Source organism: Ogataea haglerorum, assembly GCF_019207285.1.
Source record: "Ogataea haglerorum isolate 81-453-3 chromosome Unknown 81-453-3_NODE_2_length_903871_cov_94.662503, whole genome shotgun sequence".
Classification (NCBI taxonomy): Eukaryota; Fungi; Ascomycota; class Pichiomycetes; order Pichiales; family Pichiaceae; genus Ogataea; species Ogataea haglerorum.
This window is the reverse complement of record NW_025065152.1, coordinates 466,574-481,633: the sequence shown is the minus strand read 5'-3', so window position 1 is coordinate 481,633 and position 15,060 is coordinate 466,574. Positions and strand designations below refer to the sequence as shown.

Below are 15,060 nucleotides of genomic sequence, written 5' to 3'. Positions count from 1 at the left end.
TGCCCTATTATTTGTTCCCAAACTATGGGGTTTCGAGCTAATACTGAGGTATTATCAGGCTTCTCAACAGCTGTTACGATCCAAGAGAAGATTCTATTGGATAAGGTCAATCGGTAATTCACAACATGATATATTTCGCTTCTAGTTTGTAGATGTCGTTTCATCAGAAGTGGCCAAGCCTAATTCAATGAGTTGCTCAGTCGATCGTACGCATCATTTTAGAGTAAAAGCGTAGCAATCAAACGACATGCGAGCCAGGTCAGAACAAAGAACACGACGGGTATGACGTACACATTCAAGATCTCAAGCCTATTCCGAAGTTTTAAGGGTATTTTGGTTGATTTCACTCCCTCTACCAAATGACCTGTTTTGTAATAGTTATCCATCATTTTGTCCTTCTGCACCCAAAGTTTGTTAAGCCAAAGTTCAAATTTTCTCATATCTTCTTCTTCCTCCTCCTCGTTTGCATCCTCACTGAAAGTGCATCCGTCAATAGACCTTATATCAATTGCTCTGACAAACATACTTAATGTCTTCGGTCCCTTCCCGAGCAGATAGATTGAGCGCAAAGTAAAAGAGTCCTGAGCATATTCTGTCGCAAGATGGTCGCTGTAAGCCATTGTGAAATCAAGAATAAGGCCTGTCTTCTTGTACATGTGTTTACATGCTAGGTACAGACCTTTAACGCGGGGCAATAACACATGGTCTAGCTTGAAATCGAGCTGCTGACTTGCCATGAAATCATCTGACCTTGGTTTGGTGTTGGGACTCAGATTCGTACCTTCTGGGAAAATAAGCAGCCAATGTTTCTTGACAGAACTTAGATGCGCAAACTTTTCAATCATATATGACTTGTCTAGGTCCCATTTACGATTGAGAAAAATGAAATCATAATTCTTCATGCCATACCCCAGAATTGGTATCCTTTCCAGCGATTTCTTCATAATGATGTAAAAGTTCTCAGCGCATTCATTCAAATACGAGACAAACCATAGGAAAACCCAGTCTGTGTATAGTTGATGATTGGCAATCAGAATTGCGCTACTGTTTAGTTTCAGCAAGGACCGCTCGGCATTGGCCACATCCTCGCTAGACGAGACTGTATCGGAATCAAATGACAATTCGAGATCGGTTGGGCATGTAAGACTTGTGATGAAAGTGATCAAAATGACAAAATTGCGCTTCGTGAAACCGATCCACCTCGTCCGTAATCCCTCATCGCCACCTAACGTCACATTCACCAGCAATTGCGAGAAAACAATGCTCAAACAACCAGTCGCAAAGGTGACTATGGCAAATAACAGACGGACAACTTGATAGATTGTAGGCCTTCGACTCTGTTGTTGTTGCGCGCTAGACATAGAGAAACTCAAAACGAGCGAGCTAATTTCGCGTAATATTCAATTTTTTAACTATAAATGAAGCTGATACTGAATGGGACGTAGGATCCTAAGAAGAAAGCGGAGGAACATTGGAAGCACACCCACCAATAACGTTTCCTGCAGGGTCATAGGAGCATACTATGTAAGTTCCCCAGTAGTCGTTGCAATATTTGTATCCACATCCAACCTTCGTTGTAGATTTCCAGATAACCTGGGTGAAGTGATCATAAACAGAACAGCCCGAACCATAGTTGTAGTTCTGTCCTTCATTGTACCAAGCATCCACGGTACCGGTGGTAGAGTAGCCTAGGGCCAAGTTTTCGCCGTACTTTCCTCCGGAGTGAGTCAGAACTCCGGAACAGTCGTACTGGTCAGCGTAGTTCTGAGCATATTGGGCAAGAGTGTCATCCCACGTAAGCGCTTCAACACCGTGCAAAGCTCTTTTGTCGTTGTGCTCCTTGAGGATTGCCTCCTGGAAGTCCGAGTTGGAGGAATCAGATGAACTTGAAGAAGTGGCCGAAGTGGCAGATGCGGAAGATGCAGACGTTTGGGTGGTTGAGGAGGCCTCTGTTGGAGTTGGTGTTGTCGAAGAAGTGCTTAGTGTGACTGGAGGAGCGGTGGAGGCTGGCTGAGCACTGTCGGTCTCATATGGGTCAGCAGAAGAGCTTGAAGCCACCTCAACGTTGAAAGTTCCAACAAGGTCGTCCTCATCCGAGGCTGCCGATGAGGTAGTGACAGGTGTGCTGCTCGTTGTAGCACTCTCGACACCGCCGAGCGCCTGAGTAGCGCCTGGAGTGATGACAACGGTTTTCTTAACGGTTTGGGTCACAACAACCAGCTTTGGATCAGCTTCTCTCTTGAGATGAAGAAAGGGAGCGGCAGTAGCCAAATGTCCCAAGACACAGAACGTGACAATTGATGAGAGCTTCATTTGTTTGGACTAAGGAACGGAATGGGTCTGATTGTAAGACACGAAAGAATGAACGAATGTTTAGATGCTGGCTGTGAAAAACGAGTGATCACGTCGGCCACGAAAGAAGTGTTGACAGATAACCTTTGAAGTGCAAAACTTAGTATAAACGTTAAATGTTTGAGTTTATATTCAGCACAGTTAGGTGCGTGTTTGAAGAGCTAGCCACAAGGAGATCTGCTACCAAACACGGTATGCAGAAATAACAATACAAACACGGTTTAAAACAATACACCTATATCGTTCACCACTCAATTCTTACGCTCAATTTTGTAAAGGTGTTTGACAATAGATATTGTCACAAGGTTGAAACTTATTGTATTTTCAAAAAAACCGAGGCGGCTCTGATCTCGTGGCTGGTTTTAAGCGAAGTTCAAATCTTCTTGTTTTGAGGGGTCGGTTCATGGCCAGCAAATATGGCTTGATTCGGAAGGATCATGAGGCAGTCCAAAAACAATCATCGTGGCTGCAGATCAAGTATTTCCTAGCTGGGTAATCATGGAAGCTTTGCTCAGGAACCTCAATTTTAGATCAGCATTGATCTCTTACATCATTCGGTTGATCATTATTATATATACCGTATTTGGAACTGAAGCGTATGTTTGGGCTATTCAGGGAAGCCATCTTCGATCATTTGAAAGAATCTCTTGCTTCTTGGAAAGGAGCCAATCACCGTCAGATCAAGGACCAGCTCCTCTACCTCGGATAATGCCCTAGGAAGACCTTCTCCATCCCAAACTTCCACGAAGAACACATACCTCCAAGGACTAACAATTGAGGGCCTTGTAGTTATAGATTGCAAGTTGAGGTTGTAATTTTTGAACACTTGCAGTATGTTGCACAGGCTTCCAAAATTGTCGTTGTCCTTGATAATGAAGGTGAGCAAAGTCATACTCTTGTCTGACACCGAGTTGGAGTCAAACGCAATATGAGTATCGGGTAATGGCTTTTTGCCTAGCACCAAGAATCTTGTAGTGTTGCCTTTGAAATCTTCAATTTGAGAAACCTTGACCGGCACGCCGTGAATCTCACTGGCAGTCAATGATGCCATGGCAGCCGTTGTCTGTCTCTCATCTTCCGTCTTCAGAGAAGCAACGATCTCGACTGCTTTCGAAGTGGAGGATGTGTCAATCTTCTGTATTTTGATATTATTATCCAGCTTATGTTTGTGTAGAAATTTATTACACTGAGACCACACTTGAGGATGCGAGTATATAGTTTTGATCTTTGATATGTCTGACGCAAACGTTATGAAATTATGGTGTATGGTAACAAATTGCTCGCCAATCACTTGGAAGTCGGGTGTTTTGACCGAAGAAGCTTGAGAGCTTCCGCTTTGCTCTAGCTCCCTCAGTTTGAGTTTCAGCTGATCTTCCTTGATGAACCAATCGCGAAATAGGTCATAACTCAAGACAACTTGCCCGTTGGATGAATTCTCAAAAGGGATTATGCTGTAATCACACTCATCTTTCGAAATCGCTTTGAAGCATGAATTAATTGAGGGCTGTGGAAGATAAATCACCGATGCGTCATCTGATAGGGCATAAGGTTCAAATTGTTGGCGTGCAGCCTACTCAGTTAGCACTTCCACGAGAACCTTCGAAGGCACTTACTTGATGCGAGTATGTCCCCGGGGGACCCAAATATGCTACCTTAATTGAAGTCATGTTCATTCATTCATAGACTTTACTCATAGACTTTTTTATGGGTATAAAAATATTTTGTCATAGCAATGAATTCAGTTACATCAGTACACAAATTAGTTTTCCATACTCTGGGCTAGCTCTATCAATTCATTCATGCTGAATGTAGGATCTCCAGAGTTGAACTTTCTCAGCAGTTCCAATCTCTTCTGGCTGCTTTCGGAAGTCGTCTCGGCGAGCCCACCGTAGAATCTTTGAACATTTAGCAGAAGTAGTTGAGCTTCTTGCAAAGTGACAGAAGAGTCTTTTTCAACCTGTCCATTCATCATCACAATTCTCTTGTCATCTTTCAGTTCGTGGTGGAACATCACCGTTGTGTGAGGTCTAGCGTACTCCTTGTGTAACTTGTACTCAGCAAGAGACGTGATCAGGACATGCGTAGTATGAGGACCAACAAAACTCCACTGAACAAAGTGAATTTCCACTGGATCACTCTTACCTTCGCCTTCAACCTGGGCTTTTTCGCGGGGCAGCGGAAGGACAAACGTGGGATTTTTGACGGCATTGTTAAAAAGCCTTTCGAACGTGTTGCTTGGGACAACAGCGCTCAAGGTGTTTTCTCCTTTTTGGAATCTCAGTCTCCAAAGAAACTCAATTTCGTCCGCCTTGAGACCCTTGATCTTCTCCAAATCCAAGTATGAGTTTAGAGTCTTATATGGGTCTTTTGGAGTTGATGGGTCTATAGGGGATCGCTCCTCAGCCTTTTTTCGCACAGTATTTTGCTGTGCTTTCTCAAACGCTTCGAGCTCTTTAAGGGGGTCTATCTTATTCATTTCAAGCTTTTTCTTCTCGATCTCGTCCTTCAATTTCTCTTTCAACTGTTCTGCGTTGGCGGCCCCTAGTTCCCTAGCCTTCTGATCCAATTTCTCTTTGTACCTAGCAATCACATCTCTTTCAATAGCTTTGGAGGCGACAAACCGAACTGGCGTGACTTTCGCCGTTCGAAAGAAGCACCTTGGTCTCAAAAACATATCTCCCGAAAAAATGAAAAATCACGATTTGGCACAATACTTGAAAAAAGACTTCTGACATGTACATCGTGAGCCCGCATGCACTACTTGCACTTGATGTTCTAAATTCACCATATAGTACTGGCTAGTGGATTCTTATGATATTGATTCTGTGGATCCTCGAGCCAACTCAAGCATAGCAGCGTGCCGCCTATATATGTACAGGTTCAGCGATAAATTTAGTGCTTTATTTGCTTCTTCCATTAGCGCCAGTAGATTGAATGACACAACCAGATTCCAACAACTTCCCTACTGGGAAGAGCGAGCAGCCCTCGTCGGCGCCAGAAGTGTACATGTCAACACACTACGCCCCAGGAGATCTTCCAAACAATTACAATCCTCCTGCTCTGAATCATGATTCACCTCCAAAGGTTGGCATCCCACCCAGTGAGATACGCAATCCTTTCTTACAGAACACATCTGCGCATCAGGGGACGTTCTATGTAATATTTCTCCCCATCGTAGCCGGTTTCGTGCTCGCGTTTTTGATAGGTTCCGCTTATCATAGGTTTCGAGCCAAAAGTCAAGCTAAAGATGCGAATTCAACGGAGGAGTCCTTTGACTCAGATTGTACAGAACCACTTGATGAGGGAGGAGCAGTGCTTGAATTTTTGAGAGACAGATCCCGCCCTGTTGCAAACGAGAAGACCAATCCTCGTTGTTCTAACTCCGGCACTACGTCGCTAGCCAAAAATGAGAAAATCTACTATCAACCACTGGCGGAAAAGCAGGAGGTTACTACTCTCCAGCTGAGAAAGCTCGAGATTTGTCCAATCACCAGTCCACCTTTCACGCCTCCTCAGCGACCTCTGCGAACAAAAAAGGCAATTAGTAGTATTCTTCTGGATGGATTTATTGAAACCGGGGAAATTCCTGCCATTGTCGAGCCCTTGGTTTCGAATGGTACAAAAAAACATATCTCTGATCTCCATCTATGTTACACAAAACCTTCTCCTTCTGAAGCCTCAAGGACATTTCAATCGAGCAACAGCTGCAGTGGGAGCCCTGATCGGCATTTACTTAACTCAAAAAGTCTTTCGAGGAGCGACAAGGGGGTGAGGAATCCTTCGAATTAATATTTTGCTGCCTTTTCATAACACAATTCTCTTTACAAATTAGTCAACTACAAAATTAGAAGTGAAAATAACCAAACAAAAGCTTCTGACCTTCACATGATCACACAGCTTTTGCTTTCGTTGTCGGAGACGTTGGCGGCAGCGTTGGCCCCTTTTGGTTTAGCGGTAAGAGCGATACGGGCTGCTTCTGTGAACACCTCATTAACTCCACGATTTTTCATGGCAGAGCACTCCAAGTATCTCAGAGCCCCAATATCCTTCGCCACCCCCACCCCCTCCTCATAAGAGACAAGTTTCTTGCCCGAGGGAACATTATTAACCAACATATCATTCTGACCAATATCTGGATCCGTACTTCTCAAGTCCGCTTTCAAGCCAACAAGAATGAGCTTGACACCTTCGCAGTGTTCAAGAATTTCACCCACCCATTTGTTCTTCACGTTTTCAAGAGAATCGTGCGAATCGATAGCAAAACATAGAATGATACAATGTGTGTCACTATACGACAAAGATCTCAAGCGGTCAAACTCCTCTTGGCCAGCAGTATCCCATAACGATAACTGCAGCTGTTGTCCATCAATAAAGATGTCATGAATGTAGTTTTCAAACACCGTTGGCTCGTAAACTTGGGGAAAGTAACCTCTGGTGAAAACATTCAGGAGCGACGTCTTACCACATGCACCATCTCCGAGGATAACTATTTTTCGCTGGACTGAATGTTAGAATCTTAGTACCATTTACTTACCAGGCTTGGGAGGGCTTCCACAAAGTGGCATTTGTAATAGTGTACACTAGCGCGTCTTGATGTCCAAACAGTATTGCAAAACCTAGAATTGGGCTTTCAGTGTATGCTTTGATGCAATTATTGTGAGGAACCCCGAATTCTACTAGACTATGTCCGTTTTGAGGAACTGTTAATGTAAATAGAAAGTGAATTGTAGCACTTTTTTACAGACTCTAAAATTAATCGGTGTAGGGGTGCGATCATACGTTTTCGCAAATAAACAATTGGAACGATAGCTTCCAGGATGGTTTCCAAGCAGCTGCATGCAAATAATCGAAAAGGGAACAAACTAGCTCAGAACCCCTTGTTGAAGGCAATCAGTGGCCCCCCAGCTCAACAGCAGAAAATAAAAGAAAGTCGTCCCATGAAAGCACTGATGAGCACCAAGCGGAAGCCGCTCAAGAAAAATGCACTTGCGCAAGCTCTCAGTGTAACGCACGGAAGTAAGTCCTCTTTCCGAGCAGCTCATAAGAACAGCTCTACAAAAACCAATAACAGAACCCTTTCTAAACGCATCGGACTCTCTCCGGCCCTGAAACGAAAACTCGAAGAGGAGAAGAAGCTTATAAACAGAATTCAAAGACCGCGCTGTTCCAAATAGCCAATTACTGACTTGTAAATAGTGAATCACGGACCAGAATGGCCGTTCATGTTATAACTTGTATCTAGTAGTATGGAGCCGAACGGTTTTAAGTCCTGTTGAAAGTGTAAGGATGCGTCGTGACGACCAAAAACTGACGGAAAAAAATAATCATTTGTTAGGTTTCAAATATGCTGACTCGCTTCTCTAAAATAGGTCAGTCTTTCCGTTTGGGCACTCAAACCAGATGCATCTCAATGCTCGGTCGTTTGAAGCCAGCGCCAAACTCTCAAGTCAATGAGAAAAGAGTTGGTAGAGGCCCGGGATCAGGCTATGGAAAAACATCTGGGCGAGGTCAGAAAGGTCAGAAAGCCAGAGGATCGGTGCCCAACTGGTTTGAAGGTGGTCAAACCCCAGTTTATAAACTGTATCCAAAGAGAGGTTTTATTAGACACCAAAAGCTTGATTTACACGAAGTTCCACTAATTAAAATACAACATTTTTACGATTCAGGACGTTTGAAGTTGGCTCCTGGTGAGACACTTACGATGAAAAAGATGAAAGAGACAGGTCTGATTACAGGATCCCTGAAAGATGGGGTTGCTATTTTAGGTACTGGAGCCCCAGCATACAAGCTCAGTATAAACATAGAGTCGACGAAAGCCACGCAAACAGCGATCGAAACTATCGAGAAAAATGGTGGTAAATACACCTCTAGATATTTTTCGAGATCTCTTGGTTACCAAGCTCATATGGCTCCTGAGCGTTTTATGCGCTCGAAGGGATACGTCCCCATGCAAGCAAAGCCAATTGCTAGACGTGATATTCTGTATTATACCAGTCCAGAAAAACGTGGGTATCTAGCCGACTCTGATTTTGCCCAAGTGGTCAAGGAGGGAGTGACAAGGGCTTCAGTTCAAAGAAAAGAGGTCAAATCGCCATTGCTGAAACACTTGGAAAAGCTCACGAAATCCGAGAGGAAAGATTATGGCATCAATGCGTTCACCAACAACACTATTGTGGCCTTCTCTGACTTAAAATTCTAGTGCACCTCCTCTTTACTACTTCTGTAAATACATGACATCCGTTCTAAAAACCCACTTTTCTCCATCTCGTACTGTAGCAGCTTCATGGAGTAAACAATCGTCTCCATGCTTATGGAACAAAGCCATACCTTGCTGTGGCTTTACGCTTATCTGACTTCCGCTTCTATTTCCTTGCTCATCATAAAATATTGTTTCGCCTCCTTTCAGACCCTTGTCGCTGAGATAGATTAGAACTGTCCATTTTGATATTTGGTCTCCGATCTTGACAGACTCATCATAGTGCTTGCCAAAGTATTGGCCTTTGGAGTACCTGTAAAACCTTATATTAGGATTGAAGGCTTTTGAAGATTCCAATTCTTGCACTATCCATTCGTCCACGGCACCCAGCTCAACTTGAAATTTCTGTATTTTTTGGAAGTGATCATATATCAGTCCTGCGTTTTCGGGATCCCTGATGCAAGCGCGGTCATTGACCCGAGACGCGTAAAGCTTGGACTTGATGATGGGTGTGGTTTCGAGACTAAGACTTTCCTGTATGTTGGAGATCAAATCCTGACATTGCTCTTGGCTCCAAAAGTTAGATATTGTGAAAATCTGCCCTGGGATAACACTTGTGAAGCAAGTCTTGTAGAAACCCACCTTTTCCGATTGATGTGATTGAATTGATGTTGGGAAACTAAAAGTAGTCCTACACTGCGGCTCGGATGCTGGAGTCTTATTCTTTCTAGCCATTGAATATTTACAGAAACGCTACACAGCCCGTATCATCAAATATTGGGATTTGGTCTACCAACCTCTGGCGTGATAATTCAAGTTATCCTCCCAATCATCGTCTCTATCTTGATCGTAAGCAAGATGGTCGTCATCAATGAAAGGCGCATTTGGGGTGTCTGTAGTCAGCAATCTTAGCTTATTTCCCATTATGCCATTTGCAATGATGTTGTTAGACGGTTCACTCTCAGAACTACTCTCTTCATCAGCCGTGACAATCCCATTCATTAATGTAGCAGTAGAGGACTGGTTGGTGTGTATATTGTTGTGCAAGCGTGCATGATTGGAAAGTTCGCTCAAATTCGTGGATGATGCATGAATTAGTTTGTTTTCATTATTGATAGACTCCACAAGGTTGGATGGAAGCTCTTTAGTCAACATTTCTCTTGTAGTGATAGCAGTTGATACCTTTGTAAAGTAGAAGCTGCCCCGATTCTCTAAACCTGGCCTGCTAGGATGATGGACCGGAGAGCCCCGATGAGAATGAGTTCTAGAAGGAGCTAACGATCCTGGAATCTCAATTGACTTGACACTGGACGAGATGCTAACAACCTCTTCCGAATCTTTGTCGTTGTCTTTCCCAACTGACCCGCCCCTTGATGCGTGACTATTTTTATCATTAGGATGAGTCTTAGCTGTCGTTTTGGGCACCAAAGGCGAGTGTGTAGAAGGTTTCGTGTCCCTGGCTCTAGACTGGCGATGTAAGTTCATGGTTGGAAGAAACATGTGAGTGGATAGTGCAGTGGGAAGAAGAGTGGCTGCCGTTGGCGGCGCGTTGGACTCGTGGTGGCGATCGTAGTGTCCGTTATGTATTTCGTTTGCGGTTGCATGGGGTCTCCTGTTATTAGCCAAAAACGACGCCAGTGATATCGCAGACTTAGAAACAAGATGAGGGTTATTGCTCGAGTTGTTCCGTGTCACTGGGGGCCGCTGGTGATCAGTTGAAGGCACCGGCGAGCTTGTGATCTTTCGTTGTGCAAACGATTTTGTCGTCTCGGTTGGAGACATAACCACGTCAGCTAAAGCGTTCACGTTAAAGGCAGAGGTTGAGGCTCTTGACATTTCTGGACGATCCACTGCTCCAAGAGACGGTGAGACCACTAGACCAGGACTTTTAGACTTCGGCCTGCCGTTCTCATGCGACTTTTCTGATACCTCATTACCCATCTTATCCAGAAACAAGCCGCTCAATAAAGACCTCTTCATTTGTGGTTTTTCCGTAGGCTTCTGAATGTTCGTCTTGCTGAAGTTCAATTGTTCTTCTCCTTCATCGTCGTCATCCAAGTCGGAATCACCAGACATCGAAGACCAGTCTGATCCATCTGATATCTCATCATCTGATGAAAACATTATGTGTTGCTTGGTGACTGCCTGTTTTCCAGGTTTATTGTCAAATAGAGACACCTGGGACCTCTGAGTTTCTGACTGTGGTGAATGCACAGCAGTGTTCGTCTTACTAGTGCCGTAAAGAGCGTGCTGCTGATTTAAGCGCTCCAAGCTTCTATCACGCTCTATGTGCTGTGGTTTCGTTTTTTGTGGAGACTCAAGTGGTGGTTTGCCGTCATTTACAGGTTGATTGAATAAGCTCCTAACTTTTGGAGAAGGAGGCGATTTCGAGGAACCTCCCTCAGCTTCCGGGGAAGGTGTATTCTCTATGAAAAACATATGGCCGCGCGACTGCCTGGTTTTGTGGGGCGTTTTATGTATAAGACTTTGCTGATGATGTAGATTCTTCTGTGTTAGCTTTTTAGACTCGTCCAAATGTCGCTCATCGTCAGAGTTCTGCTCGCTATCGGACACATTGGTGGTAATTTCTTTGGTACCCTGGTCAGTCTCGACTGAGACTGGGCTCTTTGTCCTAGATGTTTCCGAGGAAAGTGCTTGTTTCGAGTGTTTTCTGCCTTTGGTGATAGGGTGCTCAACCTTCCCCGATGAGATCTGTATCAACGCCGAGAAATCACTTTTGTTGAAGTCATTCTTGAGCAGGATGTTACGATTCACGACGCGCCAACTGATGTTTTCTAGTCGTTTGCCATTTTTGATCACGTCGCTTGATTTTATGAGGGTTGTCCACAAGGTCAACACGTTACCAAAGTCTAATTGCGCTTGGCTCTGGCTACGCTGTAATGCTTGGACAGTAAGCTGTGATAGCTCCAGGAACGGAGGCGATCTCTTTCGATCTAGCGATTCCATGGTGCCATTAAGAAAGAAAATTCTTTTTGTTACACTAGTCTAGTACGTAAAAATATTACCGGATGAAATCGTGATGCTGAGCCAAACGTTTTCCCCGGGAAGCGTGACCAAATTTTAGGATTGTAGATATTTGTTTGGGAAGAGTTTGTTTATAGCAACTTTCAGATGCGTACACTTATGCAACGTACACTTATGCAATTGTTACCTTCTAGTCAAGACCACGATCTGCCCATATATATAGACTCGACCGGGTGATGCGGTCATCCAACCAAAATTTCTGGGCTGTGCAGGTCGAATGACCTACGTATGAAAGGTCAAAAATATATAGTTCCGCATTTATACAATAAATATTTTCCTATCTTGCCTATCTAGCCTCTGTATAGTTCTTCGATCAGTTTATTTTCGAGTAGCGTCAACTTCACAATTCCTTGGACGTGGTGCGGTAAGACCCTTCCATACCATATGACATCGCCGTTACGCTTGAAGATTAGTACATTTCCTGCGTAAACATGTCCTCCGATATGTGAGATGATTCCCAATCTAGTATTTTTTACGCCATGCAGTTTTAGGACCTTCTCAAATTCTTGGAGGATTAATGGAGCCAACTCCCCGCATCGGACATCCCTTTTTAAATGACCACAGATCAACACGAGATCCTGATCTAACTTTTCAGCTGGAAACTGAGCCCTGAAATCTTCCTGAATTTTTGCCACGAGTCGTGAGTCTTCTTGGTCAAGATTATCGGGTATTGTGCTCAGATATCCGATTAAGAACTCCTCCACCTTGTCTGGAGCCACTTCCACCCTGAGACCATCCGGGTATATGCCAATCACCGTGTTACCTTCTGTGGTTGGTTGTTCCTGCAATGTCGTCATGCTGGTGAGCACCGGATGGAATGGGTCCAGCACTTTGCGTTTGTGCACTTGGATTTCCGATATGATTGTCCCCGGGGAAGTCTCAAACCGACTGGGCCAGTTTTTGTAGTCAGGATCACCAGACAACACGATCAAGTGTTTCCAAGGATTGGATTTCGTGTGCGCGATGGGCTTCGTATGATCCAGTTGTTTATTCTTTGGAAAGGTGGGTATTCGGCAATACGTGCATCCTGTATCGATTTCTGGTTTTGGGCATGCAGGAACTCGTTCCATAGGCACTTTGAACGAGTAAGTTCGTCTTGGTACACGAGCCTGTCTCCACATCTTGACGGTCCCCTCTACTAAACAGTAAACCTCTTCGAGGTCGGCTTTTTATTCCCCAAAAAAATAAACCGGGTTTACGTAATCCAAGTTCGTCGGAGATAGCTAAATGGCCCTAGCCACAGCATCCTTCGAAACATCGTGGTAGATATCAAACCTGCGCTGCAGTGTGATTGGAATGTTTTTTCTAGCCTCTTCAAGGACCTCCGGCTTCAGTTCGCAGTAAACAATTTCCTCGCCATGACCCGCTTCCACCAGAACGTCCCCATTTGGATCAACGACCATGGAGTGTCCATAGGCCTGGTACCCGCCACCTTCAACGTTTCTCGCAGGCGAGCACATCAAAACGTACACTTGGTTATCAATTGCCCTCGCGACAGCAAACTTGGTCCAGAACCGAGGGCCCGTGACTGTATTGAAAGCTCCTGGGTAGCACATGATTCCAGCACCTTGTCTAGCTGCAACCATTGCCAATTCTGGAAACCTGATATCGTAGCATATTCCGAGACCAATCTTACACAGATTGTTCAATTCGAAGATAGTCGCTTTGTCACCTGGTGCTAGGGAAATGGACTCTTTGAAAGTCATTTTGCCAGGAATGTCGATATCAAACAAGTGAGCTTTTCTGTGCTTGGCGACAATCTCCCCCTTATTGTCAAACGTGAGTGAGGTGTTGTAAACTTTGTTGTCAGAGCCAAGTTCTGGAAATGATCCTCCTATGATATTGACATTATACTCTTTGGCAAGGTCAGATAGGAACCTGGTTGTCTCTCCTGATGGTATTGGCTCGGAGTACTTCCTAAATTGATCGACAGCGTATGGAGAATTGAAGCATTCTGGCAAAACGAGTAAGTCAAGACCGGGCTCTTTTGCTAAAGCCTTTGCGGCAAAATCCTTGACTTTTTGCAAATTGGCCTGTTTGTCGGAGCCGGTATAGAACTGAAGTAGCGCAACCTTGATATTTCTGTTAATGACAGACATACTGTTCTTGATTGACATTAACTGGGGAAGTGTTCCTATCTATATGCGTTTGATTACATATCGGGTATTGGACGTTTTGAAAAATTGCCTATTTCGAACGAGTCACGTGCAGCTATGTGACACTCTCTGAAGCCAACCTTACATTTGCCATACTCACAGGGATTACAATCCTACAACGCGGTTGGCGGAAAGCCAATCTATTCCACCGAAGGTCTAGATAAAGGTTGGAATCTCGTCCCAAGTCCATGGATCATTGAATCTCAGATCCTGGTTCAAGGAGCTGATTTGCTTGATTTCATCCTCAGACAGATCGAAGTCATTCACGGTCAAGTTCTGAACCAGTCTCTCCTTGTGGTTGGACTTTGGAATCACCAAAATGCCTCTTTGGGTAGCCCATCTCAGAAGAACCTGAGCTGGGGTGACATTGTGAGCAGAAGCAATGCTGCTGATGAGATCGTGCTTGAGCAAAGAAACAGTGTCCTTGGCCTTAGCATGGTCGAGCTCCACGAAGGATTGTGGTCCAAAAGAGGAGTATGCAACAACAGTAATGTCCTGAGCTTGAGCGTATTTGATCAGTTTCTCTTGAGTCAGGTATGGATGGTGCTCAATTTGAAGCAATTGGGGTTTGATCTTGCAACCTCTCAGTAGGTCCTGGACCAGAGCACCCGAGAAGTTGGAGATACCAATTGACTTGACAAGCCCTTCCTCAACAAGTTCCTCCATTGCCCTCCAGGTCACAGCCAATGGAACGTCCTCAAACTCCCAACCATTACGGCCACAATACAATCCTGGTGGATATTTCTCCTCAAATGGGACGAACTTTTGGGCAATTGGGAAATGGATGTAGTAAATATCCAAGTAGTCTAACTTCAGGTCGTCTAGAACTCTTCTAATTGCCTTCTTCACGTTCTCCGGCTTGTGGTAACTGTTCCATAACTTTGAAACAATAACCAGCTCCTCTCTCTTAACCAAGCCGTCTTCGATTGCCTTAGCAATTCCCTCTCCGACCTGCTTCTCATTGCCATAGTCCATTGCACCATCAAACAGACGGTAGCCAACTTTAATTGCCTCGTAAATCTGCTCAGCACAGATTGACTTTTCGACTTTCCAGCAGCCGAACCCAACGATTGGGATTTCAATGCCATTGTTCAACTTGACTGTCTTGGAGGCCATCTTTTCAAAAAACACTGAAAAAAACTTGAAAAACTAAATTCCTGTAAAGGTGCTTTTTCAAGGAAAGTGTCCGTCCACTATTATATATGTTTGCTGTTTCGGCATCGTCTTTACCTTCCCCACCAACGCCCTTGCTGCAAGTCCGGAAAAATCGGTGTGAGGTGTGTGGCCACTAAAAAATTGCACGAATTTTCC

The 15,060-nt window shown here is 44.4% G+C and overlaps 12 protein-coding genes across 12 annotated transcripts; 2 read left to right on the top strand and 10 right to left on the bottom strand.

Moving 5' to 3' along the window:
• Positions 1 to 218: 218 nt before the first annotated feature.
• On the bottom strand, positions 219 to 1,361 carry KL911_000856 (uncharacterized protein; the record flags this gene model as incomplete). The annotated part of the gene is made up of 1 exon (XM_043201156.1): positions 219 to 1,361. The coding sequence occupies one exon, from the start codon at positions 1,359 to 1,361 to the stop codon at positions 219 to 221; it is 1,143 nt and encodes a 380-aa protein (XP_043056420.1).
• Positions 1,362 to 1,449: 88 nt separating this feature from the next.
• On the bottom strand, positions 1,450 to 2,313 carry KL911_000855 (uncharacterized protein; the record flags this gene model as incomplete). The annotated part of the gene is made up of 1 exon (XM_043201155.1): positions 1,450 to 2,313. One exon carries the CDS (start codon positions 2,311 to 2,313, stop codon positions 1,450 to 1,452), a length of 864 nt encoding a protein of 287 aa, XP_043056419.1.
• Positions 2,314 to 2,959: 646 nt separating this feature from the next.
• Positions 2,960 to 4,025, bottom strand: KL911_000854 (uncharacterized protein; the record flags this gene model as incomplete). Its single annotated transcript, XM_043201154.1, has 2 exons — positions 2,960 to 3,856; positions 3,966 to 4,025. 2 exons carry the CDS (start codon positions 4,023 to 4,025, stop codon positions 2,960 to 2,962), a joined length of 957 nt encoding a protein of 318 aa, XP_043056418.1.
• Positions 4,026 to 4,111: 86 nt separating this feature from the next.
• KL911_000853 (uncharacterized protein) lies at positions 4,112 to 5,026 on the bottom strand (the record flags this gene model as incomplete). Its single annotated transcript, XM_043201153.1, has 1 exon — positions 4,112 to 5,026. One exon carries the CDS (start codon positions 5,024 to 5,026, stop codon positions 4,112 to 4,114), a length of 915 nt encoding a protein of 304 aa, XP_043056417.1.
• Positions 5,027 to 5,286: 260 nt separating this feature from the next.
• KL911_000852 (uncharacterized protein) lies at positions 5,287 to 6,141 on the top strand (the record flags this gene model as incomplete). Its single annotated transcript, XM_043201152.1, has 1 exon — positions 5,287 to 6,141. One exon carries the CDS (start codon positions 5,287 to 5,289, stop codon positions 6,139 to 6,141), a length of 855 nt encoding a protein of 284 aa, XP_043056416.1.
• A 92-nt stretch (positions 6,142 to 6,233) lies between these two features.
• Positions 6,234 to 7,190, bottom strand: KL911_000851 (uncharacterized protein; the record flags this gene model as incomplete). Its single annotated transcript, XM_043201151.1, has 2 exons — positions 6,234 to 6,848; positions 7,098 to 7,190. The coding sequence occupies 2 exons, from the start codon at positions 7,188 to 7,190 to the stop codon at positions 6,234 to 6,236; spliced, it is 708 nt and encodes a 235-aa protein (XP_043056415.1).
• Positions 7,191 to 7,762: 572 nt separating this feature from the next.
• On the top strand, positions 7,763 to 8,551 carry KL911_000850 (uncharacterized protein; the record flags this gene model as incomplete). The annotated part of the gene is made up of 1 exon (XM_043201150.1): positions 7,763 to 8,551. The coding sequence occupies one exon, from the start codon at positions 7,763 to 7,765 to the stop codon at positions 8,549 to 8,551; it is 789 nt and encodes a 262-aa protein (XP_043056414.1).
• Positions 8,552 to 8,566: 15 nt separating this feature from the next.
• On the bottom strand, positions 8,567 to 9,283 carry KL911_000849 (uncharacterized protein; the record flags this gene model as incomplete). Its single annotated transcript, XM_043201148.1, has 1 exon — positions 8,567 to 9,283. One exon carries the CDS (start codon positions 9,281 to 9,283, stop codon positions 8,567 to 8,569), a length of 717 nt encoding a protein of 238 aa, XP_043056413.1.
• A 54-nt stretch (positions 9,284 to 9,337) lies between these two features.
• On the bottom strand, positions 9,338 to 11,515 carry KL911_000848 (uncharacterized protein; the record flags this gene model as incomplete). Its single annotated transcript, XM_043201147.1, has 1 exon — positions 9,338 to 11,515. One exon carries the CDS (start codon positions 11,513 to 11,515, stop codon positions 9,338 to 9,340), a length of 2,178 nt encoding a protein of 725 aa, XP_043056412.1.
• A 368-nt stretch (positions 11,516 to 11,883) lies between these two features.
• KL911_000847 (uncharacterized protein) lies at positions 11,884 to 12,714 on the bottom strand (the record flags this gene model as incomplete). Its single annotated transcript, XM_043201146.1, has 1 exon — positions 11,884 to 12,714. One exon carries the CDS (start codon positions 12,712 to 12,714, stop codon positions 11,884 to 11,886), a length of 831 nt encoding a protein of 276 aa, XP_043056411.1.
• A 102-nt stretch (positions 12,715 to 12,816) lies between these two features.
• On the bottom strand, positions 12,817 to 13,710 carry KL911_000846 (uncharacterized protein; the record flags this gene model as incomplete). The annotated part of the gene is made up of 1 exon (XM_043201145.1): positions 12,817 to 13,710. The coding sequence occupies one exon, from the start codon at positions 13,708 to 13,710 to the stop codon at positions 12,817 to 12,819; it is 894 nt and encodes a 297-aa protein (XP_043056410.1).
• Positions 13,711 to 13,905: 195 nt separating this feature from the next.
• Positions 13,906 to 14,865, bottom strand: KL911_000845 (uncharacterized protein; the record flags this gene model as incomplete). The annotated part of the gene is made up of 1 exon (XM_043201144.1): positions 13,906 to 14,865. One exon carries the CDS (start codon positions 14,863 to 14,865, stop codon positions 13,906 to 13,908), a length of 960 nt encoding a protein of 319 aa, XP_043056409.1.
• Positions 14,866 to 15,060: the final 195 nt, after the last annotated feature.